At 43.3% G+C, this 27153-nt stretch overlaps 1 protein-coding gene across 1 annotated transcript in view; it reads left to right on the top strand.

The window, feature by feature from the left end:
- Positions 1 to 27153, top strand: part of LOC144697119 (A disintegrin and metalloproteinase with thrombospondin motifs 19-like) — a 538939-nt gene that overhangs the window by 238852 nt on the left and 272934 nt on the right. The window contains exon 11 of the mRNA XM_078568954.1: positions 5788 to 5889. Coding sequence (XP_078425080.1) covers positions 5788 to 5889 — 102 coding nt within the window. The remainder of the gene's footprint in view (positions 1 to 5787; positions 5890 to 27153) is intronic.

Below are 27153 nucleotides of genomic sequence, written 5' to 3'. Positions count from 1 at the left end.
ACATCAGTTGGAGACTCCAACTCAGAATGCCATCCCAAATATGTGCTGTTTGGTTGGGAACCTGATGTAAATAGGTCCTGGCCTGGTTTATGAACATTTCCGCAGATTTCTGCAGGACAATGGATTTTCAGGGTCCTCATGTTTACCGATGTTTGATTTGTTTTTACACTCTTAGGAATAATAATCAGTCTCATCACAGGAAATTGAATAAGTTTGTGATTACCCACATGTTAGTTGATGTCACTGGTAAAAATATCTTGATTTTGAGAGATTTGTCCTGAAGCATCCAGATTCTACCGTTTGTTGTCATGTTCACTGTATCAGTAATTAATAGAGCTGGGAAGTTGTTAGACATTGAAACTGGCCAGAATATCTCCTGTTGGAATAGTTAATATACAATATGACTTTAATTCTCAGAACGCTACATTTTGTGCTTAATAGCTTCCTGACTGCTGTTTTTTGAAATGGCTGATGAAATTATAAAACAAATTTAATGTCAGTTACAGAGTAAGGAAAGTTTGTTTGTAAATTGGTCATTTTGTATATAACTTAGTTATTTTTCTATCTTTGATCAGGTTTTACCTTTTATTTTGTGTGCGATGATCTTTAAAGTAAAATATCAAATTAAAAATGCCGTTGCTTTACTTTGCCATAATATCCTTTTTAACGTCACCAGGATTATAAACAAATTCCAGAGATAAAAACCATTACCATCTGTTCATACAATTTCAACAGAGTTCTTTGTTGATATTTCCCAAGGGCTGTTATTTTGTCGTTACGAATGCTTGGCTGAGTTCTAAGGCTACAATTATCTCAGCAGGAGTTCTAAGTTCACAGTTTGATTGATAATTTAAAGAGGCTATTAAAGGATTAGCTGTCTTTGACATGGGACCTGAATAGAAGTTTGTTTGTTTTTATGAGAGATTGAACACTTTAGGAGATTTAAAATATTTGAATTGGGTTTCATGAATGGGAATTTTTATTCACTATCACCTGTATGAATGAAAGCTACATTAAGTTGTTAAATGTTATTTTTCATCTTCACCTGGGTCCTGAGATCTGCCCACAGTGGATACTGGGTGAATGGCTATAGAGCTGGCATGGGGGTATGAGGGGGCATTGTGGTGGGTGGGGGGGCATGAGTTGACATGGAGGAGCCATGAGGGATATGAGAGTTCACTGGGGAGCGTGAGTTGGAATGGAGGGGCCATGGAAAGTTGGTAGAGGGGTGAGGGTCAGAGGGCCTAACAGCTTCTAAAATGAAGGAAAGAAGTCCTAGCCAATCTAGGCAAGCCCTCTAACCAACTCATCTTGGCATTCGCCGCCCGCCTAAATTCTACTTCCGGGGTTGGCGGACTCAACTCGATCCCATCCCACCTCGCAAGAGCGAAAATTGGGCCTAACAGAGCCCTTTAAATCAGGGTGGGTCTACCAGGCTGGGAAATTACCTGACTCAAGCTACCCACCTCGGTAGCGCAAATCTGATCCGTAACGTCTATTTTTAATCTTTTACTTAGATCATAAGAAATAGGAGAAGAAATTAGGCCATTCGGCCCATCGAGTCTGCGCCGCCATTCAATCATGGCTGATAAGTTTCTCAACCCCATTCTCCCCGTAACCTTTGATCCCCTTACCAATCAAGAACCTATCTATCTCGGTCTTAAATACACTCAAAGACCTGGCCTCCACAGCCTTCTGTGGCAATGAATTCCATAGATTCACCATTCTCTGGCTAAAGAAGTTTCTCCTCATCTCTGTTCTAAAAGGTCTTCCCTTTACTCTGAGGTTGTGCCCTCTGGTCCTAGTCTCTCTTACTAATGGAAACATCTTCCCCACGTCCACTCTATCCAGGCCTTTCAGTATTCTGTAAGTTTCAATCAGATCCCCCCTCATCCTTCTAAACTCCATCGAGTATAGACCCAGAGTCCTCAAACGTTCCTCATATGTTAAGCCTTTCATTCCTGGGATCAGTCTCGAGAACCTCCTCTGGACACTCTCCAGGGCCACCACATCCTTCCTGAGATACTTCTGCAAAATAGGTCAGGGATTTCTAGCACGAACATTTTTTTGCTATGAAAGCTAATAGCTATTGAAGGGCAATAGCATTAGAGATCTTATTGGTTTTATTTCAGGTAATGTTGAGTATTGATACTTTGTCCAGAGATTGAGTTCAAGAAGGAACAGTGACTAGTTGGTAGTTTGTAAGTTCTGTTCCAGTGGGCTCTTGTCTCCAGTCTTTAATTCAATTTTAAAACAGAACAAAGAGCAGATAAAGAACAGCACTTAATGTGTATTACAAAAATACATCCTTGTAGCTCTGAAAAAGCAAAAAGAAAGTAGTTTGATTCATTTTCAAGGCACGCAGTTTGATGTTTAATTGATGTTTTGTGATCTACTGATTCAAGGTTGTGCATTTGGAAGTGTTTAATCCAGCTACATGTCATCAGGAATTCATGAACAATTCCATTGGCTTTATGTTATTTACTAAGTACTTTAATAACCTTACTGGATTACTTGAGGTTGAGCCGTGCCCATTTCTCATAGATACCATTATGTTCTGCAAAAATATTCCATTGTCCTAAGGCAGCTGCTAGACTTCACTATTCTTTTCCCTTATATCTCAAACATTACCAGATTTTCCTTTCCTCACCACCACCCTTCCAGTTTAAAGCCTGTGTTGAGCATTATTCAGCCACTAATCTTGATTTACCTCATTTTCTCACCTACATTATTCATTATATTAGGATGCTTGAAATCTCAAATAAAAACAGAATTACTGTAAATACTCAGCAGGTCAGTCAGCATCTGTGGAAATAGAAATAGTATTAACATTTCAGGTTGATGAGCTGAAATATTAAGAGTTGTAGCAAGTTTTAAGCAAGTACAGATGCAGATAAGAGGGAGGGGGGGGAAGGAACACAAAGGAAGGTCTATGACAGGGTGGAAGACGTGATGATTAAATGACAAAAGGAATGATGGTACAAGGTAAAAGGAGATGGTAATGGGACAAGTAAAGAAATAAAGGATCTAGAGGGAGGTACACATGGGAAAAGAAGAATCATTCCCAACAACTGCTGTCTGGAAAAATGGGAGCAGTGGTAATGACCTGAAATTGTTGAACTCAACGTTGAGCTCAGAAGACTCCTAACCACCTAATCAAAAGATTACATAGTGTTCCTCAAGTTTACATTGAAACCTAGAATTTGGAAGAATGAGAGATGATCTAAATGAAACACATAAAATTCTTAAGGGACTTGACAGGGTAGATGCTGGGAAGCCACATCTCCTGGGCTGGGAGTCTAAAACTAGGGGTAACAATCTCAGAATAAGGGGTTAATCATTTAGGAATGAGATAAAAAGATATTCCTTCACTCAAAGCCTTGTGAATTTTGAAATTCTCTACCCCAGAGAGCTGTGGGTGCTCGGTTGTTGAACATATTTAAAACAGAGATCAGTAAATTTTTGGATACTAAGGAAATTGAGAGATACGGGGATAGTGCAGGAAGGTGAGGAAGAAAATCAACCTCAACCTCAATCTTATTGAGTGTCAGAGCAGGCTCAAAGGGCTGAATGGCTTATTCCAGTTCCTATTTCTTATGTTCCTTTATGCCTCACTTCATTCGTCTTTGGCTTTGTGCTGGGACAAGGAACAGAAAGGATGAAAGTTTATTTTGGATCAGTTGTTTCCCTAGGATCACAAAAGCTGAGTTTGAGGATGTCAGCACTGCTGTCTTCATCTACAATAGGCTGCAACCCCACACAAACTAGGACATTCTTTGACTGAATTCTAGAAAACAGTAGCACCTCTAGAATCCCTTGTCACCATATCCCGTGTACATTATCTATAGGTGCTGCTTTTACGTGCCTGGCAAAATGTCAATATCTTGAACTTATTCACCCATCTGAATGCCAGTGTTGTTGTCCCTTCCTGCCCACAATTGCAGAGACAAGTAGAAGAAATGCACAAAAAGGATTCTGTGGACATGAGTGGTACAACATCTAACAGTCTGTTTACTGGCTGAAAAAATAGGTATGCTGCTGCAGGAAATGGGTGGGAAGAGAATTGTCATGTATGGAAATTCCAGACATCCTCTCCAGAGGACAACATCACATCATTCCTGCCAGCAGCTGGTGACCAGGCTCAACATTGTGATCACTGTCTGCAGGACCTGGGATCAGGTGCATAATACAATGGAATACTTAAACAAACGCTGCCAATATTGCCTAACAGTGCCATATATGTTGCAGATAGCCCAAGGTTTCATGGTGAAAGTGTTGCCAAGCCCTAACAAAAGCTCACTTTTTCTCATACTTATGTTGAACACCCCATCAAGATACCATTGAGAGCCTTTTCACATGTGTCTACCAAGGACTTCACATATATCAGTCATTGTAAACCAATCTAGTTGCATTATCTGTGGTCCATGCAAATTGGTGTGCAAGTTCTGCACATTTCTGTCAAACTGCTTGCATTTCTGCAGTTTCTAGTATGATAAGACTTTCCTGCTTGTGTCTTGAATAAAGAGCTTTGATTTGACATTTGTGAATTTGTGTTCATCAAATGGCTCTCTTTTTTTTACTAATATCTTCAGCTCTACTCATTCTCTATGGTGCTTTAGCACTATCTTTAAATAGGGGGAATAACAATGTGTGAGGGAATACAATAAATCCTGGGTAACTTTGCATTTTCCTCATTAACTATTACTTAATAAGCTCTGTATTAATATACTTCCAAAATATTTAAAACTTTAGACCTTAAATTCTCAATGAAAGAGAAGTTAAATTTTCAGATCCGGCAAAGTTGTTTGGCAGGGGATTTCTGTGTGACTCCTCATGTTTTGTCAGAAATTCGGTTGAATTCCTGTTCTTGTGTGTTTTCACCAAACTCTACTGACATTACAATGGCAGGCCAGCCATTGTTCCAAGTTCGTTGGGAGGGACTTGAGGTGCCATATAAATGCAAGGTGTTGAGGAAATTCACCCCCAATATTTGGCAAGGAGTAAGAGTCGCAGCTTATGGTCCAGACTTTGGGTCAGTGGCAAAGGAATGGCCACTGACATTTTGTGGGCTTTTGAGTGACAGTTACTAAAATTCTTTTCAAAAGGGTATCCTCTATGGGGGATCTGGGATATGTATGAACAGGCCAAGCAACACTGTGTCTGTTCAACCAGTGAAATTGAAGAATCTTCACTAGGAGTAATTTTAACCCCCAAAATGAGTAGGTTGGGGGTTGGGTGAAATAACAAGATGCAGAAAGAAAATATAAAAAAAGAATATTTTAATTTAAAAAAATCTCCAATGATAGTTAAATCCTCAATGAACAAGACTCCAGATTTATCAAGTTAAATTTTCAGTACCAGTGAGGTTGTTTGGCAGTAATTATGACTTACCATGCCACTAAAAATTTTCGTACACCTGATTGCACTAGTCCTAACCTTTTCCGGTGTATTTATTGCGTAAGTATGACAACTCCATGTCCTTCATGTAATTTAATGCCAAATCTATTGGTGAGATATTAGTGTAGTGCAGCTTCTGGAGGAGCAGGACAACGCAGAATGCAAATTTCTTTTATTTGTTCATGGGATCTTGCGGATCTCTGCCCTTAACTGCCATGCATGAATGTCAGAATTTACTGTCCAATTTACTCATTAATAATGGCAAGCACTGATAACGTCAATGTTATTCCTACCATAAAATCTGAGCCCATTTTTTTTGAGAAATTGCTAAATACATAATAATTATCTTGGGAGAACTCACTTTGTTCTATTTTTACCCTTTTTTTGTAGCATGTCATATGTACTGGACTATGGTGTAAAGTAGATGGTGAACAGGAGTGCAAAACCAAACTAGACCCACCACTAGATGGAACTGAGTGTGAAACTGAAAAGGTAAGAACTCTAGGTTCAGTGTTTAAAATATTCTTAATTTTGATTTTCATATTTTTTTCTGTGGTTATATAAAAGTTACAAGTGTTTGAAAACCTGATAGATTGCAGATGCTTCTGTTTGTCTTCCAAGCTCCATCTCACTGAAGAATGCTAGACCATGTAAATGCCACAGAAATACAGAAGCCCTAACGCTACGGAGTGGGTGGGGTGGAATTGTGGGGGCCACAAAATTATTAACACAACACAAACAAAAAAAAATGATTTTAACTTTGTCACTAAGTTGCTAGCCATGAATATGGCATGTAATTTGTAAAGTATTAATTAATCTCCTGTGGCATTGTTTAGGGTTTGCAATTTTGAACTCAATCGTAATGTTTAGCTGCTAATTTGACCTGGCCCTTTAAAACCATCGATAAAATTCCTCATGCCAGTCTTGTTGTATGATGGAAACGTACTTAGAAACATGCGACAGATTTTAGTGCTCGGACACTTCCAATAGTCATCCAGGCACCGAAATTTGTGGCATTTAACTAAGTAATGCCTCTCCACCCTCCTACATCTTCCAACAAATCCCCTTTGGCCAATTCTTTATCTAGATCAAGGTTTTACCTTGAATGCCACAATTTCAAATTCAGTGGCAGCATTTCATGAGGAACCTTATCAAATGTCCTTTTTAAATTTTAGTACATAGTTTTCACTTGGGATGCCACTTCTTCAGTGCTGTTCAAGAGGTTCAGTAGACTGGACATTTCTAAAACTATGTTGGCTTTGTTTATTAGGTTTGTCCCATTCAGGTGCACCCTGAGTTGCACCTGATGATTTCACTATTTTCCTAAAAATTGGTGTTCGACAGATGGGTCGAATTGCCTTGATTAGATTTGTCCCCTTTCAATATGGATACAAGGGCCCAAATCTAGTTGTCACTCCACAACATTCGTTGGCTCATATGGTGATTGTTAGCCTTTTACTATTTCAACTTTAGTCTTTCTAATATCCTGGGATAAATGCTAGCCACCTCTAGGGATTTGTTCATTTTGAACACTGTACATTTCTTATTGATGTTGAAGTCCTTGATTGTGATTTGGACAGAGGGATGGGAAGAGTGCAGGGAGGCTGCTAGTGAGCAATGAATCCAGCAAGATCAGGTATATGGAGGTCGTGACCTTTCTTACCCACAAGGAATTAAAACTGAAGTTCCCCTTATTCTGTGCACAATAAGTCACACCACCCCTATTCTGAACTTATGCTTCTCTAAAAGGTTTGACCAAAGTCTGGACCAAACTGTCCAGAAACTGCTCCCCGTCCCTTATGTGTCAGAGTGTCTCCAATCCTCACTGCAGCTCAATAACTCTGGACCAGAGAGATTCAAGATGCAGACATCAACTGCAGTTGTATTCACTTGGGACGGTGTCATTGTCTACAAAGTCCAACAGACTGCAGTTCAGACATACAATCTGCTTCGCTATATCTTATTCTAAATTATTTATATCTAGTTTTTAATTTGTTGTAACTTTTTTTCTATGCATTAAATTGCACTAAGCACTAGACAAATATTTTATAATCTTACTACCTCAAGCTTCCACTATAAGGTTAAAAAAGCACTTCTGTCCCCTCTGCACTGAATTCCCACTTGCAACAAATTCCTGACCTTGTTAAAGTTACACCCTTTTCACGACCACTTGCAATTGGATAAGGTTCCTCACCAAGAATGCACACTCATGAAATCATCTCTTTGTTGTCAACATTAAGCCTAACCAGGCCAGGTATAGCATAGTTAGATGCAGAGTAGAGATTATATATGCTGTTTCCCAACCTCTGAAGAGCGTTCCTTAGTGTGTTAGTGTGACATTTTTGTTTCCTGTGACCTCTCATAGTGTGATTGGCAATTAATGCTAAATTAGTAATGTTTGTGCTATGGATCCATGCCAAATGGGACTAGTTTGAGACTGCTGAAACTCCTTCAGCCAGCACATGGAGAAATTTCAATCTATCTGAATTTGAACTTAGAAATGAAAGGCCTGTTCTTAACAGTTGTACCACCCAATCTCTCATGGTTTGGAGCTTTCTGTTTCTATTAATTCATTGAGTGACTTGACCTTTTTGCTTGGATTTAAAGCTGATGTATATTTGCATTATTTTAATGCAAATTTAAACTAATTGCATTAGTTTAAATTCATAGAAGCAGGATTGTAAGCTCTATATTTTAGTTAATTTAATCACAAATATGATTTGTTGAGCTAGACTAGTGACTAGTGGAGATTTTAGCTGCTAGGTGGAAATAATAGGAGAGGTGTTGGACTTAAGTTTAGCGACCAGGTCTCATTAACATTTTGCCAGGCTGCCTGGCAAAACTGGATGTAAAAAGGTAGTTGATCAGTTATCACCCACTGGCAGTCAGATAAGTCAGGGAGAGGTTTGGGTGGGTTTTGCCAGTGGAAAAGAGGGGGAGCCCAGACTTCTTGTCGGGATTAAGAAGTGCTCCTGCTTCTCCAAGTCCCAAAAAGGTAAGCTTGTTACTTACCTTTTGGGGCCTCTGCATCTGATGTGAAAGTTTTTACTTATGTCAGCATCTATGTTGGACAGTCAATGGGTCATTAAAATTAGGTCTCAATTTGCATATGTTTATGAGGCATCAATGCTGATTCCTCTAGAATTTAAACATGCCCACTCTAGCATCAGAACACCCCTTAATGTCTTTTACCCTGTGGGTTATTACAAATGCCTCTGAGTATCAATATTTTACATTTTGCCCAATATTGCTCTGCATTGGCTTCAAGGAGAAATAAAATCAGATGGGGCCTAAAACCAGCATCAGTTTTACGATAGGTGGGTTGGGTGAAAATTTACCCCATAGTTAACAAAATTGTTCACAATACATCAAATATGGTCTGAGCAGTGCATTATAAAGCCTCAGCATATTCTCTCTTAACTTATACTTTGTTATTCTGCCTTTTCTGGCTATGTATCCCACCTTTCTAATTAATTTATATTGCAACTGTAAAATTATTTCAAAGCGGATTCACCTTATACAAATGCAGCGGTAGTAACAGTTGATTATATAAATTAATGCATTCATAAACTTTGCCTCTGTGTAATTGTAGCCTAACGTTGGAGCAAAGTGAGTGAGACTCTGTGAAGGAGGCAGTATCACTTAGATTGTTTGCCCTAGACTCAATCAGGCCTTGCCTCTGCAGTAAAAGATCACAGAAATCACAGGATTGTTACAGCACAGAAGGAGGCCATTCAGCCCATCACGTTTGTACTGGCTCTCCGAAAGAGCATTTCACTTCGTGCCATTCTCCTGCCGTCTTTTCAAATAATTATCTAATTCCCCTTTGAATGCCTCAATTGAACCTGCACTCCTAGGCAGCGCATTCCAGGCCCTAACCACTCGCTGTGTGAAAAAGGTTTTTCTCATCTTGTTTTTGCTTCTTTTGCCAATTATTTTAAACCTGTGCCCTCTTGTTCTTGATCCTTTCATGAGTGGGAACAGTTTCCCCCATTTACTCTGTTTAGGTCCCTCATGATTTTGAATACTTCTATCAAATCTCCTCTCAGCCTTTTTTTCTCCAAGGAAGAGTCCCAGCCTCTCCAATCTATCCTCGTAACTGAAGTTTCTCATCCCTAGAACCATTCTTGTAAATGTCTTCTGCACTCTTTCCAATGCCTTCACATGCTTCCTAAAATGCAACACCCAGAACTGTGCACAATACTCCAGCTGATGTCTAACTAGTATCTTATACAAGTTCAACATAACCTCCTTGCTCTTGTACTCAATGCCCCTATTCATAAAGCCTGGGATACTGTGTGCTTCATTAACTGCTCTCTCCACCTGCTCTGCCACCTTTAATGACTTATGCACATATACACCCAGGTCCTTCTGCTCCTGAACCCCCTTTAGAATTGTATCCTTTATTTTATACTGCCGCTCCATGTTCTTCCTACGAAAATGTATCACTTCACATTTCTTCACAATGAACTTTATTTGCCACCTATCCGCCCATTCCACCAACTTGTCTATGTCCTTTTGAAGTTCTACACTGTCCTCCTCACTGTTTATGATGCTTTCATGTTTTGTATCAACCACAAATTTTGAAATTGTTCCCTGTACGCCAAGAAATTAATATATATCAGGAAAAGCAAGGGTTCCAATACTGACCCCTAGGAAACTCCACGACACACCTTTCTCCAGCCTGAGAAACATCTCATTAACCATAAATCCCTGTTTCCTGTCACTCTGTCAGTTTTGTATCCATGTTGCTACTATCCCTTTTATTCCATGAACTATAACTTTTCCCACAAGCCCTTTGTGTGACACTGTATCAAATGCTTTTTGGATGTCCATGTACACCACATCAACAGCATTGACCTCATTAACCTCTTTGATAAACTCCAAGTTAGTTAAACATGATTTTCCCATGAGAAATCCATGCTGGCTCTCCTTAATTAACTTGCATTTGTCCATGTGACTATTAATTATGTCCCGAATTATAGTTTCCAGAAGTTTCCCCACTACTGACGTTAAACTAACCAGTCTGCAGTTGTTGGGCTTACCCTTGCACCCTTTTATGAATAAGGATGTAATGTTTGCAATTCTACAGGCCTCTGGCACCACCTCTGAGTCTAAGGAAGACTGAAAAATAATTGCCAGTGCATCTGCAATTTCCACTCTCACTTCACTCAGTATCCTTGGATGCATCCCATTCGGTCCCGATGCCTTGACAACTTGAAATAAAGACAGCTTATCCAATGCCTCCTCCTTATCAATTTAAAACCCTTCTAATGACTGAATTTCCTCCTCTTTTACCATGGCCTGGGCAGCATCTTCTTCCTTGGTAAAGACATTTGCAAATTATTCATTTAATACCTCAGCCATGCCACCTGTCTCTATGCGTAAATCCACTTTTTGGTCCCTAATTGGCCTAACTCCTCCTTTTGCCACCCTTTTACTATTTATATGCCTATAGAAGACCTTGGGATTCCTTTTTATATTAGCTGCCAGTCTCTTTTTAAACCCCCTCTTTGCTTTTCTTATTTGCTTTTTCACCTCCCCTGAACCTTCTGTATACAACCTGGTTCTCGAGCATATTTTCTACTTGACAGCAGTCATAAACACACTTTTTCTCCTTTATCTTAATTACTACCTCCTTTGACAACCAGGAGCTCTGGATTTGTTTGCCCTACATTTCCCTTTCGAGGGAATATATCTTGACTGTGCCCAAACCATCTCTTCTTTGAAGGTGGCCTATTGTTCAGCTACCATTTCTCCTGACAACCTTTGGCTCCAATTTAATCGGCCCAGTTCCGTTCTTACCCCATTGAAATTGGCTCCCCCAAGTTAATTATTCTTACTCTGGATCGTTCATTGTCCTTTTCCATAGTCATCCCAAACCTTATGATACAGTGACCACTCTCCCCTAAATGTTCTCCCACTGACACTTGATCTACTTGGCCTACTTCATTCCCAAGAACCAGGTTTAGCAGTGCCTCCTTTCTCATTGGGCTGGATACATACTGCTGTTGAAAATTCTCCTGAACATACTGTAGGAACTCTTGCCCCTCTCTGCCCTTTCCCAGTCTATATTCGAATAATTAAAGCCCCCCATTATAATTATTCTATAATGTCTGCATCTCTCTGTAATTTACTTGCAGATTGGTTCCTCTACATCCTTTCCACTAGTTGGTGGTCTATAGATTACACCGAGCAATATAGTTGCAGCAAGGACATCATCCTCTTTCTCCAGCACTGCAATGCTCTCCTTAACCAATGCCACCACCCCTTCCCCTTTCCTTCCTTTCCTATCTTTCCTGTATCCAGGAATATTTAACACCCAGTTCTGCCTTTCCTTGAGCCAGGTTCCTGTTATCGCCACAACGTCATATTTCCATGTGGCAATCTGCACCTGTAACTCCTCAGTCTTATTTACTACATTCCATGCATTCACATACACACATTATAATCCTGATTTTGACTCTATTACTTTCTTGCTTACGCTGACCCCAACAATTAACTTACTGTCCTCTATTCTAGTGCTATTTACCCCTTCCAGTATTTGGTGCACCTTGGTATTCCTCCCTGACACCTTCTCCTCGTTCCCACACCTCTGCTGAGTTACTTTAAAGCCCTCCCAACAGCACTGGAAAAACACTCTGCGAGGAACTCAGTCCCAGCTCTCTTTTGGTGCAACCTGTCTGGCATCTATAGGTTCCATCTCCTCCAGAACCAGTCCCAATGTCCAAAGAATCTAAAGCTTTCCCTCCTGGACCAACTTTCCAGCCATGCATTCACTTGTCTTATCCTCCTATTTCTGTACTCACTTGTACGTGGTACTGGGAGTAATTCAAAGTTTACTACATTTGAGATCTGCTTCCTAATTTTCTACCTAACTCCCTAAATTCTGACTGCAGGACCACACCCTTCTTTCTGCTTATGTCGTTTGTAACTTTGTGGACCACGACTGCTGGCTATTCACCCCCCCTCCTCAAGGTGCTCTGCAGCTGCTCAGTGACATCCTTGACCCTGGCACCAGGGAGCCAACAAACCATTCTGGATAGAATGCATCCTTTTAACTGAACATTGATGCAAAGTGGTCTAATGGTAAACCTAGCACCTTGATTATGGTTTTTAGACTTTTCTACCTTCCTATTCTTGTATTTTAAATCCCTCTATGAGCACAGTCAAATTGCCCTTGTCCGTTTTAATTCAAGGCTTGGGCCAAGAATTTCCACAGAGTGTACCCAGTCCACCCTGTAAATTAGATTTTTGCCAGATTATATGAACTTACAATGGGAGAGATCCCAAGGGTATTGCTGACCCTTTTAAGTTTTCAGTAACATGCCCTGGATAGTGAAACAAAAAAAATCTACTGATTTATTTTAGTTCCTAGACTTAACCTATGTCTTCTTCAGCTTTATCATTTCTGAACAGTAAATAGCATTACATTTTAAGGCTTTGTTTAAAGTTAAAAGCCAACAGTGAACTTGTGAAAAGGATGCAAATAATTAACAATCATATAACAAAGTGATATATTTTACTTCAGAAAGTTCACCATCCAAAGTTTTGAGTGAGAAAAATGGGAGAAAGGTTGCTGGCGGAAAGTCTGAGGCTTTTTCAATGTAGGGGTTGTGACAGAAGGACCCAGGAGCGACAGACCCCAGCCTATCTTTCCTGTCTTTAGGGAGCTTAGTTTGGGGCAGAGCCATTAACCTATAGGCATCATAAGAGCAATTATGTGGCCTACACTATTTCATGAGATCCCTGAAGGTGCATCATCTTCCTGGGTCAGCAGCCCTTGAGAATGAAATGAAGTGCATAGAGGCCAATTTTCGATGTGTATTCAGGTAACAAATCCACCCCTCATGGAATTTGGAAAATAGACGCCAGTGAATTTGATACTAAACTCTGAATTTCTTAGGGGAGGCAGTTTCTTTTTACTTTTGGATGCTGCATTCTATGAAAGTGCTAGTAGCCTCATTAGACTTCTGCAAACTCTGAAAATGCATTGTAATAGGTTTCATGACAAACTCCCAGTGCTGATTTGCAGCATAAATTCTGATTCATTTGGCTCCAGTATAAAATGGATATTGGGACCCTTACAAGTTGTATGATTCTAAACTCCACGATTTAAAGCTGGGTCTTCATATTTGTAAAGGTTGCATTTTTCTTGCTGTTTTTGTTTTGGTAACCAGAGATATGTGGTGCTACTTGCTGCTAGTTTTCTTAGTACTCTTTTGCTGTATACCTCCTATAGTCACCAGTAGCCACTTTCAGCTAAAAGCACAATGTGTAGCATGGGCATTCCATTGGGCCTGCCAATGGCTGTACTGGATTTGACAGGAGAGAATGAATTCCTGCAAAGGAAGGAAAAATAAGTGTGCTGCACTTTAGGTGTCCGGCACACACCCACAGGACTTATGTGATACAACTCGGGCCCAACAATTCAAGCATGGCAAAAGAGATCTGCCTTCGCTGTCTGTCATTAACAAGAGAGGCAGTGACTGAGCTGTAATGTTCACTGGTGTATAGCTTGCAGATTGTATCCAGGATAGGCACAACCCTAGTGACGAGTGAAATAAAAACAGAAAATGCTGGAAAAGGTCAGCAGATCTGGCAGTATCTGTGGAGAGAGAAACAGAGGTAACGTTTTGAGTCTGTGTAACTCTTCTTCAGAGCTTTGATGAAGAGTCATACAGACTCGAAACGTTAACTCTGTTTCTCCCTCCACAGATGCTGCCAGACCTGCTGACCTTTTCCAGCAATTTCTGTTTTTATTTCAGATTTCCAGCATCCACAGTATTTTGCTTCTATCCTAGTGACAAGTGACTAGAGCATTTATGCTTGTAGCTCAATTAATTTATTAATTCACAGGATGTGGGCATTGCTGGCTAGACCAGCATCTATTGCCTTTGGGGAGGTGGCGGTGAGCTGCCTTCTTGAACCGCTGCAGTTCAGGCGCTGTAGGTACACCTATGATGCTGTTAGGAAAGAAGTTCCAGGATCTTGATCCAGCGGCAGTGAAGGATCAGCAATATACTTCCAAGTCAGGATGGCGTGTGGCTTAGCAGGGAACCTGCGGGTGATGGTGTTCCCATCCATCTGCTGCCCTTTACCTTTGAGGCTGTAGAGGTCTTGAGGTCAGAAGGTGCTGTTGAAGAAGCCTTGGTGAGTTTCTGCAGTGCGTCTTGTAGATGGTACACACTGCTGCCGATGTGCATCGGTGATGGAGGAACTCGATGTTTAAGGCGGTGGATGGGGTGCCAATCAAGCGGGCTGCTTTGTCCTGGATTGCATCTGTTGTATGTTGTACATTCAGTAGGTCTCTCACGAATAGGTTCTAAGTCTCGTACGATTGAAGATTAACTGTTTATTGATAACACATAACTATGTATGTATATATACAGGGTATAGTCTAATCTAGGAGCTAACTCCATGCTTGTTTCTATACAGGTCTCTGTCCAGTCCACAACTCTCTCTCATCTCAGATGATGTGTCTCTTTACATCACACTGTGGACGGTACTGTACTCAGTTCCACACTAACTTTAGCTATGCCAGATACCCTTATGCTACAGTGTCGAGCTTCTTTACTGTTGTTGGAACTGCACCCGCCAAAGCGAGTGGAGAGTATTCCATCACACTGTTGACTTTGGGGAGTCAGGAGGTGAGTTACTCGCTGCAGACTTCCCAGCCTCTGACTGCTTTTGTAGCCGCAGTATTTATATGGCTGGTCCAGTTCAGTTCTGGTCAATGGTAACCCCAGGATGTTGATAGTAGGGGATTCAGCAATGGTAATACCATTGGATTTCAAGGGGAGATAGTTAGATTCTCTCTAGTTGGAGATGGTCATTGCCTGACACTTGTGTGGCATGAATGTTACTTGCCACTTATCAGCCCAAGCCTGAATGTTGTCCAGGTCTTTCCACAAATGGACATGGACTGCTTAATGTATCTGAGGAATCGCGAATGGTGCTGAACATCGGGCAATTATTAGCGAACATCCCCACTTCTGACCTTATGATGGAGAGAAGGTCATTGATGAAGCTGCTGAAGATGGTTGGGCTGAGGACACTACCCTGAGGAACTCCTGTGGTGATGCCCTGGGACTGAGATGATTGACCCCCAACAACCACAACCATCTTCCTTCATGCTAAGTTTGACTCTAACCAATGGAGAGATTTTCCCCTGTTTCCCATTAACTCCAGTTTTGCTAGGGCTCCTTGATGCCACGCTCAGTCAAATGCTGCCTTGATGTTAAGGGCAGTCACTCTCACCTCACCTCGGGAGTTCAGCTCTTTTGCCCATGTTTGGACCAAGACTGTAATGAGGTCAGGAGTTGATTGGCCCTGATGGAGCCTAAACTGAGCATCAGTGAGCAGGTTATTTCTGTGTAAGTGCCACTTGATAGCACTATTGATGACCTCTTCCATCACTTTGCGGTAATTGGCTGGGTTGGATTTGTCCTGCTTTTTGTGTATATACATACCTGAGCAATTTTTCATATTGCCAGGTAGATGCAAGCGTTAAAGCTGTACTGGAACATCTTGGCTAAGGGCACAACAAGTTCTGGAGCACAAGTCTTCGGTACTATTGCCAGCATATTGTCAGGGCCTATAGTCTTTTCAGTATCCAGTTCCTTCAGCCGTTTCTTGATATCACGTGGAGTGAATCAAATTGGCTGAAGCTGGTATCTGTGATGCTGGGAACCTCAGGAGGAGACCGAGATGGATCATCCACTCAGCATTTCTGGCTGAAGACGGTTGCGAATGCTTCAGCCTTATCTTTTGCATTGATGTGCTGGGCTCTCCCATCATTGAAGATGGGGATATTTGTGGGCTGCAGTGCTTAGATCTAATCCACTGTTTATGGGATTATTTAACTTTGTCTATCGCATTCTGCTTCGACTGTTTGCCATTCAAGTAGTCCTGTATTGTAGTTTCACCAGGTTGACACCTCACTTTTAGGTGCTGCTCCTCGCATGCCCTCCTGCACTCTTCATTGATCCAGGGTTGATGGCAATGGTAGAGTGGGGAAATGCAGGGCCATGCGATTGCAGATTGTGGTTGAATACATTGCTGTTGCTGCTGCTGCTGATGGCCTACAGCGCCTCATGGATGCCGAGTTTTCAGTTGCTGGACCTGTTCATAATCTATCCCATTTAGCATGTGGTAGTGCCACACTATACTATGGAGGGTATCCTCAATGCGCAGACAGGACTTTGTTTCCACAAAGACTGTGGGTGGTCACTTCCTACCAATACTGTCAAGGACAGATGCATCTGCAACAGGTAGATTGGTGAGGACGAGGTCAAGTAATTTTTTCCCTCTTGTTGGTTCTCTCACCACCTGCTGCAGACCCAGTATCAGATAGATGAAACCCAGTATATCCCAGAAGTAGCCACAATCCTGAGATATTCCACAATTACACAACTCAGATGGATGTCTTCTGGCAGACCAATGTTATTCCTTACTGCTCTGGCTGTTAACACTAGACAGGTACCCACACCGAGGCAATGTGAAAATACAATAGTGTTGCCTTTAATTGGTGAATGGAAGTGGTGCACACGAGTCCAAAAGTGGGCAGAGCAGTTGGATATAACCACGAGGTCAATGCCTGTCCAATTTTAAGAGCTAGGTCTCATTTCCATAAATTTTCTCCAAATCTTGCCTGAACCCGACCACAACCATTATCTGTCCAACAGGTGGAGGTGCAAACTTGGCGGCATTTGGCCGTAATTGGGGAAAAGTGCCCTCTACAGTTCTAGCTCTCAAACTAGCTCTGGAAAGGAGAAGGCGGAGGGGTGACCTGAAAGTGGCCTTTAAAATTATGAAGTGGCTTGATAGGCTGGATGTAGTGGAGACACTTCCACTTATGGAGGAGTCCAAAACTAGAGGTCATCAATATAAGACAGCCACTCATAAACGTACTAAAGAATTCTGAAGAAATGTTTTTAGCCAGTGATTGGTCAAAATGTGGAACTTGGCACCACATGGAGTTATTGACGTGAGTAGCATAGATGCCTTTAAGGGGAAGCTGAGTAAGTACATGAGAAGAATATAGGAGCAGGATAGGCTATTCGGCCCATCGAGCCTGCTCCGCCATTCAATACGATCATGGCTGATCATCCATTTCAATGTCTTTTTTCCAACATTATCCTCATATCCCTTCATTGGCATTTAGAAACCTGTAATCTCTGCTTTAAATATACTCAATGACTGAGCTTCCACAATCCCCTGGGGTAGAGAATTCCAAAGATTCACAGCCTTTCGAGTAAAAAATTTTCTCATCATCTCAGTCCTAAGTGGCTTCCCCCTTATTTTGAAATTGTGTCCTTTGGTTCTAGATTCCCCAACCAGGGGCAACATCTTGCCTGCACCTACCCTGTCTATCCCTTCAAGTATTTTGTAAGTTTCAATGAGATCACCTCTCACCCTTTGAAACTCTAGAGAACACAGGCCCAGTTTACCCAACCTCTCTTCATAGGACAGTCTCACCATCTCAGGAACAAGTCTGGTGAACCTTTGTTGTACTCCGTCTGTAGCAATAATATCCTTCCTAAGGTAAGGGGACCAAAACTATACGCAGTACTTCAGGTGCGGTCTAACCAACGTTCTATACAACTGAAGCATGATTGTGCTAACAAAAACAGAAAATGCTGGTAAAACTGAGCAGGTCTAGCAGTATCTGTGGAGAGAGAAGCAGAGTTAATGTTTCAAGTCAATGTGACCCTTCTTCAGAGCTGAAGAGAAGTAGAAATGTGATGAAATTTATACTGTTTAAAGGGGTTGGGGCAGGTGGAGCTGGATAGAGGGCCAGCGATAGGTGGGATTAACAAAGATGTCATGAACTAAAGGACAAAGGGAGTGTTAATGGTAGTGGTTAGTGCTAAAAAAGGTGCTAATAGTGGCATAAAGGTAAGAAAGCAGAATGTGATTATAGCAGAACAAGGGTAGCTTGTGTGAAAGAACATCATGGAACAAGTAACAGATGGCACTGTGTGGGTTGAGGTGGGGGGAAGGGGCAGTGGGGGGGGGCGGAAAGGATAGAAAATGGGATAGAAGGGTGGGGGATAAAAGAAGGGGATAAACCATGGATAAATGAATAAAAATAAAAATATGTGGATAAAAAATACAAATGAATGTAGAAAAAAAGGGGATTAAAAAAGGGGGTGAGGATGGAGGAGAGAGTTGTTAAACTCATTGTTAAGTCCAGAAGGCTGTAAAGTGCCTAGTCAGAGGATGAGGTGCTGTTCCTCCAGTTTGCGTTGAGCTTCACTGGAACATTGCAGCAGGCCAAGGACGGACATGTGGGCATGAGAGCAGGATGGGATGTTGAAATAGCAAGCGACAGGGAGGTCTGGGTCATGCTTGTGGACAGACCAAAGGTATTCTGCAAAGCGGTCACCCATTCTGCGTTTGGTCTCCCCAATGTAGAGGAGACCACATTGGGAGCAGTGAATGCAGTAGACTAAATTGAGGGAAGTGCAAGTGAAGCACTGCTTCACCTGAAAGGAGCATTTGGGTCCTTGGACAGTGAGGTAGGTGTTGCACCTTCTGCGATTACATTGGCAAAGTGCCGTGGGAAGGGGATGAGGTGTTGGGGGTAATGGAGGAGTAGACCAGGGTGTCACGGAGGGAACGGTCCCTATGGATTGCTGACAGGGCGGGGTGAGGGGAAGATGTGTTTGGTAGGGGCATCATACTGGAGTTGGCGGAAATGACGGAGGATGATCCTTTGAATGCGGACGCTGGTGGGGTGAAAAGTGAGGGCAAGGGGGACCCTATCATGGTTCTAGGAGGGAGGGGAAGGTGTGAGGGCAAAGGCACGGGAGATGGGTTGCACACAGCTGAGGGCCCTGTCAACCACAGTGTGGGGGAAACCTCGGTTAAGGAAGAAGGAAGACATGTCAGAAGCGCCGTTTTGGAAAGTGGCATCATCAGAACCGATGTGACAGAGGTGAAGGAACTGAGTGGGATGGCGTCCTTACAGGAAGCAGGGTGTGAGGAGCTGTAGTCGAGGTAGCTGTGGGAGTCGGTAGGCTTGTAATGAATATTGGTGGACAGTCTAGCACCAGAAATTGAGACAGAAAGGTCAAGGAATGGAAGGGAAGTGTCGGAGATGGACCATGTGGAGGTGATAGAGGGGTGGAAATTGGAAGCAAAATTGATAAATTTTTCCAGGTCCAAATAAGAGCATGAAGTGGCACCGAAACAGTCATCGATGTACCAAAAGAAGAGTTGTGGGAGGGGGCCTGAGTAGGACTGGAATAAGAAATGTTCCACATACCCCATATGCATAACTGGGGCCCATGCGGGTACCAATAGCCACACCTTTTATTTGGAGGAAGTGAGACAAGTTTAAGGAGAAATTGTTCAGTGAGAGAACAAGTTCAGCCAGGCGGAGAAGAGTGGCGATGGATGGGGATTGTTCGGGCCTCTGTTCAAGGAAGAAGGGGAGAGCCCTCAGACCATTCTGGTGGGGGATGGAAGTGTAGAGGGACTGAATGTCCATGGTGAAGAGGAGGCAGTTAGAGCCGGGGAACTGTAAATTCTTATGACGTAGGGCATCAGAGGAATCACAGATGTAGGTGGGAAAGACTGGAGAAAGGAGGAGAGAACGGAGTCAAGATAGGAAGAAATGAGTTCCGTGGGGCAGGAACAGGTTGACACGATTGGTCTACCAGGACTGTCCATTTTGGGGAGGAGCTAGAAGTGGGTTGTCCAGTGTTGGGAGACTATGAGAATGGAAGCTGTGTAGGGAAGATCTCCAGAGGAGATGAGCTCAGTGACAGTCCTGGGAACAATGGCTTGATGTTCGGTGGTGGGGTCATAATCCAGGGGAAGGTAGGAAGAAGCGTCCGAGAGTTGGCACTCAGCCTCTGCAAGGTAGAGGTCAGTACGCCAGACAACAACAGCACCACCCTTGTCGGCAGGTAAGACTTTGCTAATCCTGTAATCAAATCCTCTTGTGATAAAGGTTAACATAACATTAGCCTTCCCAATTGCTTGCTGCACCTGCATTTTGGCTTTCAGTGACTCATTGACGAGGACACCCAGGTCCCTTTGTACAATTACACTTTCTAATCTCTTACCATTTAAGAAATAACCTGTACATCTGTTCCTCCTACCAAAGTGGATAACCTCACATTTTTCCACATTAGATTCCATCTGCCGTGCTCTTGCTCACTCACTAAGTCTGTCGGAATCCTCTTGAAGCCACTTTGCATCTTCCTCGCAACACACATTCCCATCTAGCTTTGTGTCATCTGCGAACTTGGAAATATAACATTTGGTCCCCACATCCAAATCATTGATATATATTGTGAACAACTGGGGCCCAAGTACTGATCCTTGCGATACCCCACTAATCACAGCCTGCCAATGCAAGAATGGCCCGTTGATTCCAACTCTGTTTTCTGTCTGTTAACCAATCCTTAATCCGTGCCAGGATATTGCCTCCTATCCCATGCACTATAATTTTGCTAACCAACCTTCCGTAGGGGACTTTATCAAAAAAATCCAAGCATACCACGTCCATCATCTCCCCCTTTATCAATTATATTAGTAACATCCTCAAAAAACTCCAACAGGTTCGTCAAACGTGATTTCCCATTCAAATATCCATGTTGGGTATGCCCAGTCAGATCATTATTATGCAAGTGTCCATTTATTACATCCTTTATGATAGATCCTAGCATTTTCCCTACTACTGATGTAAGGCTAACAGGTCTATCCTTCCCTGTTTTCTGTCTGCCTCCCTACTTGAATAATGGGGTGACATTTGCTGCCTTCCAATCTGCGGGAGCTATTCCAGAATCTATAGAACTTTGGGAGATGACCACCAATGCATCCACTATCCCCATAGCTTTCAACACTCTGGTATGTAGAATATCAGATCCCAGGGACTTATCAACCTTCAGTTAACAAATGGAATTATGATATTATTGCTATAACAGAGAAGGGCAGGACTGGGCATTAAATATTCCTGGGTACAAGGCGTTTAGGAGAGACAGGAAAGGAAGAAAAGATAAAAAGCAAAATACTGTGGACGCTGGAAATCTGAAACAAAAACAAAAATTACTGGAAAAACTCAGCAGGCCTGACAGCATCTGTGGAGAGAAAGAGTTAACGTTTCGAGTCCGTATGACTTCTTCAGAACGAAAGAGAAGTAGAAATGTGGTGAAATATACACTGTTTAAGGGGGTTGGGACAGATGAAGCTGGTTAGAAGGCCAGTAATAGGTGGAGGCAAACGAGAGATTGCAAAAGATGTCATAAACAAAATGTCGAAGGGGTGTTGATGGTGCTGATACTGGCTAAAGGAGGTGCTAATGATGACATTAAGAGTATAAAGCAGGATGAGCAAGTGACAGATGGCCCTAGTGGGGGTGGGGTGGGGGGGAGCAGATGGAGTGGGAAAAAAATCAAAATAGGCTAAAAGGTGAGAATAAAACAATAGAAATAAATTTTTTAAATAATAATAGGAATAGATGCGAAAATATATATATAAAACATTTAAAAATTAGCATTGAAAAAAGAGAATCAAAAAGGCTTGAGGATGGAGGAGAGAGTTCATGATCTGAAGTTGTTGAACTCAATGTTAAGTCCGCAAGGCTATAAAGTGCCTCGTCGGAAGATGAGGTGCTGTTCCTCCAGTTTACGTTGAGCTTCACTGGAACATTGCAGCAGGCCAAGGACGGACATGTGGGCATGAGAGCAGGGTGGTGTGTTGAAATGACAAGCGATAGGAAGGTCTGGGTGATGCTTGCAGACAGACTGAAGGTGTTCTGCAAAGCAGTCACCCAGTCTGTGTTTGGTCTCTCCAATGTAGAGGAGACCACATTGGGAGCAGCGATTGCAGTAGACTAAACTGAGAGAAGAGCAAGTGAAATGCTGCTTCACTTGAAAGGAATGCTTGGGCCCTTGGACGGTGAGGAGGGGGGAAGTAAAGGGGCAGGTTTTGCACCTTCAGCAACTGCATGGGAAGGTGCCATGGGAGGGGGTTGAGGTTTAGGGGGTGATGGAGGAGTGGACTAGGGTGTCCCGGAGGGAACGGTCCCTACAGAATGCCGACGGGAGGGTGAAGGGAAGATGTGTTTTGTAGCGGCATCATGCTAGAGTTGGAGGAAATGGCGGAGGATTATCCTTTGAATGCGGAGGCTGGTGGGGTAATAAGTGAGGACAAGGGGGACCCTATCATGGTTCTGGGAGGGAGGGGAAGGTATGAGGGCAAAGGCGCAGGAATGGGTTGGACACGGCTGAGGGTCCTGAGGGAAACTTCAGTTAAGGAAGAAGGAAGACTTGTCAGAAGCACTGGTTTGGAAAGTGGCATCATCGACGGAGGCAAAGGAACTAAGAGAATGGGATGGCATCCTTACAGGAAGCGGGGTGTGAGGAGCTGTAGTCGAGGTAGCTGTAGGAGTCGGTGGGCTTGTAATGAATATTAGTGGACAGTCTATCACCAGAAATTGAGACAGAAAGGTCAAGGAACGGAAAGGTAGTGTCAGTAATGGACCATGTGAAAGTGATGGAGGGGTGGAAATTGGAAGCAAGATTAAATTTTTCCAGGTCCAGACAAGAGTATGAAGCGGCACCGAAACAGTCATCGATGTACTGGAGAAAGAGTTGTGGGAGGGGGCCGGAGTAGGACTGGAACAAGGAATGTTCCACATACCCCATAAAGAGACAGGCATAACTGGGGCCCACATGGGTACCAATAGCCACACCTTTTATTTGGAGGAGGTGAGAGGAGTTTAAGGAGAAATTGTTCAGTGAGAGAAAAAGTTCAGCCAGGCGGAGGAGAGTGCTGGTGGATGAGGATTGTTCGGGCCTCTGTTCAAGGAAGAAGCGGAGAACCCTCAGACCATCCTGGTCAGGGGTGGAGGTGTAGAGGGATTTGACGTCCACCGTGAAGAGGAGGCAGTTGGGGCCAGGGAACTGGAAATTGTTGATATGATGTAGGGCATCAGAGGAATCGCGGATGTAGGTGGGAAGAGACTGTACAAGGGGAAAGAGAGCGGAGTCAAGATAGGAAGAATTGAGTTCCATGGGGCAGGAACAGGCTGACACGATCGGTCTACTAGGACAGTCCTATTTGTGGATTTTGGGAAGGAGGTAGAAGCGGGTTGTCCAAGGTTGGGAGATGAGGTTGGAAGCTGTGGAGGGAAGATCGCCAGAGGAGATGAGGTCAGTGACGGTCCTGGAAACAATGGCTTGATATTCAATGGTGGGGTCATGGTCCAGGGGGAGGTAGGAGGAAGTGTCTGCGAGTTGGCGCTCAGCCTCTGCGAGGTAGAGGTTGCTACGTCAAACAACAGCATCACCCTTGTCAGCAGGTTTGATAACAAAATCAGGGTTGGACCTGAATGAACAGAGTGCGACAAGTTCAGAAGGAGACAGGTTAGAGTGGGTGAGAGGAGCAGAGAAATTGAGACAGCCGACGTCACGATGACAGTTCTCAATGAAAAGATCAAGAGCAGGGTAAGAGGCCAGAGTGGAAGGGTCCAGGCGGAGGGAGAATACTGGAGGCAGGTGAAAGGATCCGTTGAACGGGGGGAGGACTCCTGCCCAAAGAAAGTGAGCACAGAGACGAAGGCAGCGGAAGAAGAGTTCAGCATCGTGCCGAGCCCAGAATTCATTGAGGTGAGGGCGTAAGGATATGAAACTGAGTCCTTTGCTGAGTACTGAATGTTCAGCATCAGAGAGGGGAAGGTCAGGGGGTATGGTGAATATACAGCAGGGGCTGGGATTAGAAGATGGGATGGGGTCAGAGGGATGGGAAGAGGTGGAGGGTCCTGGATGGGCCTTGGTATCAACAAGGAAGAAAAGGGGATGGGGGGAGTGGCAGTATTGATTAAAGATGGCATTACAGTACTGGACAAAGAGGATGTTCCACAGGAGTCAAGAACAGAATCTCTCTGGCTAGAGGTAAGGAATGAAAAAGGTGCAATAACAGTGACCGGTGTAGTATATAGACCACCAACTAGTGGAAGGAGTCTAGAGAAACAAATTTGCGAGAAATTACAGAGAGGTGCAGGAATTATAGGGTAGAATTTTCACCTTGGTGAGCGGACAGGCCCAACCTACTCGAGTGTGAAATAATGCGCGTTGATGTCGGGCGAACGTCCTGACATCAATGCGCCATCGCGCGATATGTCAGGCGGCAGGTGTACGCCGGGGTCAGCAGTGCGCCCGCTGACAATTAAAAGGCCTGTTAAGGCCATTAGCAAGTTAATTAAAATATTTTTTTTTTACAGTCGGCAGGCAGGCAAAAAGGCCAAGCGGCCTTTGCACTTTTTTGGAATTCTCATCCATGGGCGGGATGAGGTTTCCAAAAGCAAATAAAAATAAAATTAAAATTTTAAAATTTAATTAACACATGTCCCTGCTCATGTGACAAAGAGTCACATGAGGGGACATGTTTTATAACATTTTTAAATGTTTTATTTCATCTTTTAAAACTCTCCATTTTGGCAGGAAGAATATGGTGAGACAGTATAAAATAAAGGGAGAGCCTCTAAAGCAAGTGCAGAAACAGAGGGATCTTGGTGTATATGTACATAAGTCATTGAAGATGGCAGGGCATGTTGAGAGAGCGGTTAATGAAGCATATAGTACCTCCCACAGTGCTGTTTGGGAGGGAGTTCCAGGATATTGACCCAGCGACAGTGAAGGAGCTACCACATATTTCCAAGTCAGGATGGTGAGTAGCTTGGAGGGGAATTCCAGGTGGTGACGTACCCTAGCATCTGCTGCCCTTATCTTTCTAGATAGTAGAGGTCTCAGGTTTGGAAAGTTCTGTCACAGAAGTCTTGGTGAGTTCTTGCAGTGTAACTTGTGGATAGTACACACTGCTGCCACTGTGCGTCGGTGGTGGAGGGAGTAGATGTTGGAGGTGGTGGATGGGGTGTCAATCAAGCAGGCAGCATTGTCCTGGATGGTGTTGAGCTTTTTGGGTGTTGATGGAGCTGCACACATCCAGGCAAGTGGAGAGCATTCCATCACACTCCCGACTTATAGATGGTGGACAGGCTTTGGAGAGTAAAGAGGTGAGTTACTTGCCGTAGAATTCCCCGCCTCTAATCTGCTCTTGTAGCCATAGTATTTAAATGGCTTGTCTCGTTGAGTTTCTGGTCAATGGTAACCCCAGGATGTTGATAATGGGAGATTCACCGATGGTAATGCCATTGAACGTCATGGGGCGATGGTCGGATTCTCTCTTATTGGAGGTGGTCACTGCATGACACTTGTGTGGTGCGAATATTTCTTGTCACTTATCAGCCCAAGCCTGAATGTTGTCCAGGTCTTGCTGCCTTCGGACATGGACTGCTTCAATATCTGAGGAGTTACGAATGGTACTGAACATTTCACAATCATCAGCAAACATTCCCATATCTGACGTTATGGTGGAGGAAAGGTCATAGATGAAGCAGCTCAAGATGGTTGGGTCTAGGACGCTACCCTTAGGGACTCCTGCAGTGATGTCCTGGGACTGAGATGATTGACCTCCAACAACCACAACTATCTTCCGTTGTGCCAGGTATGACTTCAACTAGTGATGAATTCACCCCCCCCCCCCCGCCCAACACACCACCACACCACCGATTCCCACTGACTTAAGTTTTGCTAGGAATCCTTGATGCCACACTTGGTCAAATGAGGGTTTGATGTCAAGGGCAGCCACTCTCATCTCACTCCTTGTGTTCAGCTCTTTTGTCCATGTTTGGACTAAGTCTGTAATGAACTCAGGTGCTGAGTGGCCCAATTGAGTGGACTTATGGATAGAAACCAGGAGTATGGCCTACCTGAACAACATCTTTTAAATGTTTTTTTCTCCAGTTTTCCCATTCAACCACCAGCCAGTTTGACAGCCTGACACTCTCTCAGACAGGAAAGCCTGCAGCAGAAGGATGCAGTGGAGGAGCAAGTTTGGGAGGCAGGCTGAGATTGTGATTGGTAAGGGGGTCCAGTGGTGGCAGAGAGATCATTGGTTGGGGTAAATCAGGTAGCCAAGGGAACAAGATCGTTTTCAGGGGGAGTGAGATCATGGTCAGAGGGAGTGATGGAGGTTGGTGGACTTCACTCTTCCCAATGTTTATTTGGAGGAAATTGCTACTCATTCAGGACAGGATGTTGGGTAAGCAGTCTGAAAACACAGAGACAGTGGAGGAATCGAGAGAGGGAATGATGAACTAGAACTGGGTGTCATCGGTGTACACAGAACCTGACATCATATCTTTGGAGGGTATTGTGATGGGGCTGAACATAGATCAGGAATAGGAGGGGCCAAGGATGGATCCTTATGAGCTCCAGACGTAATGGTGTAGGGCAAGTATGAGAAGTCATTGCAGGGCATTCCTGGTTGCGATTAAATAGGTGAAAATGGAAGCAGACTTAGGGCATTCTTTCAGATGGACGATGGAGGAGAAGCGTTGAAGGAGGTTGTGCAGTCAATCATATCAAAGGCTGCAGAGAGGCTGAGAAGGATGAAAAGGGATAGTGCATCATGGTCACAGTCAGGTAGAATGACATTTGTGCCTTTGATTATGGCCAGTTCAGCAGTACCTTGACAGGGGCAGAAATCTGAATGGGGAGGTACAAATATAAGTTGCAGCACAAATAGACAAGGATAGGTAGCAATAGGCTCAAGGACTTTGCAAAGGAAAGGGAGATTGAAGACAATGTAGCACATTGCAAAGTCAGAGGGGTCAAAGTGGGTTTTCTGAGGACGTTTAAAAGATGGGCGGCTGTACCAGAGACGGGACAGCCATAT

The sequence above is a fragment of the Cetorhinus maximus genome, chromosome 2 (genome assembly GCF_964194155.1).
Source record: "Cetorhinus maximus chromosome 2, sCetMax3.hap1.1, whole genome shotgun sequence".
Taxonomy (NCBI): domain Eukaryota; kingdom Metazoa; phylum Chordata; class Chondrichthyes; order Lamniformes; family Cetorhinidae; genus Cetorhinus; species Cetorhinus maximus.
The sequence above is the reverse complement of the archived record's forward strand: the minus strand, read 5'-3'. Positions and strand labels throughout refer to the sequence as shown.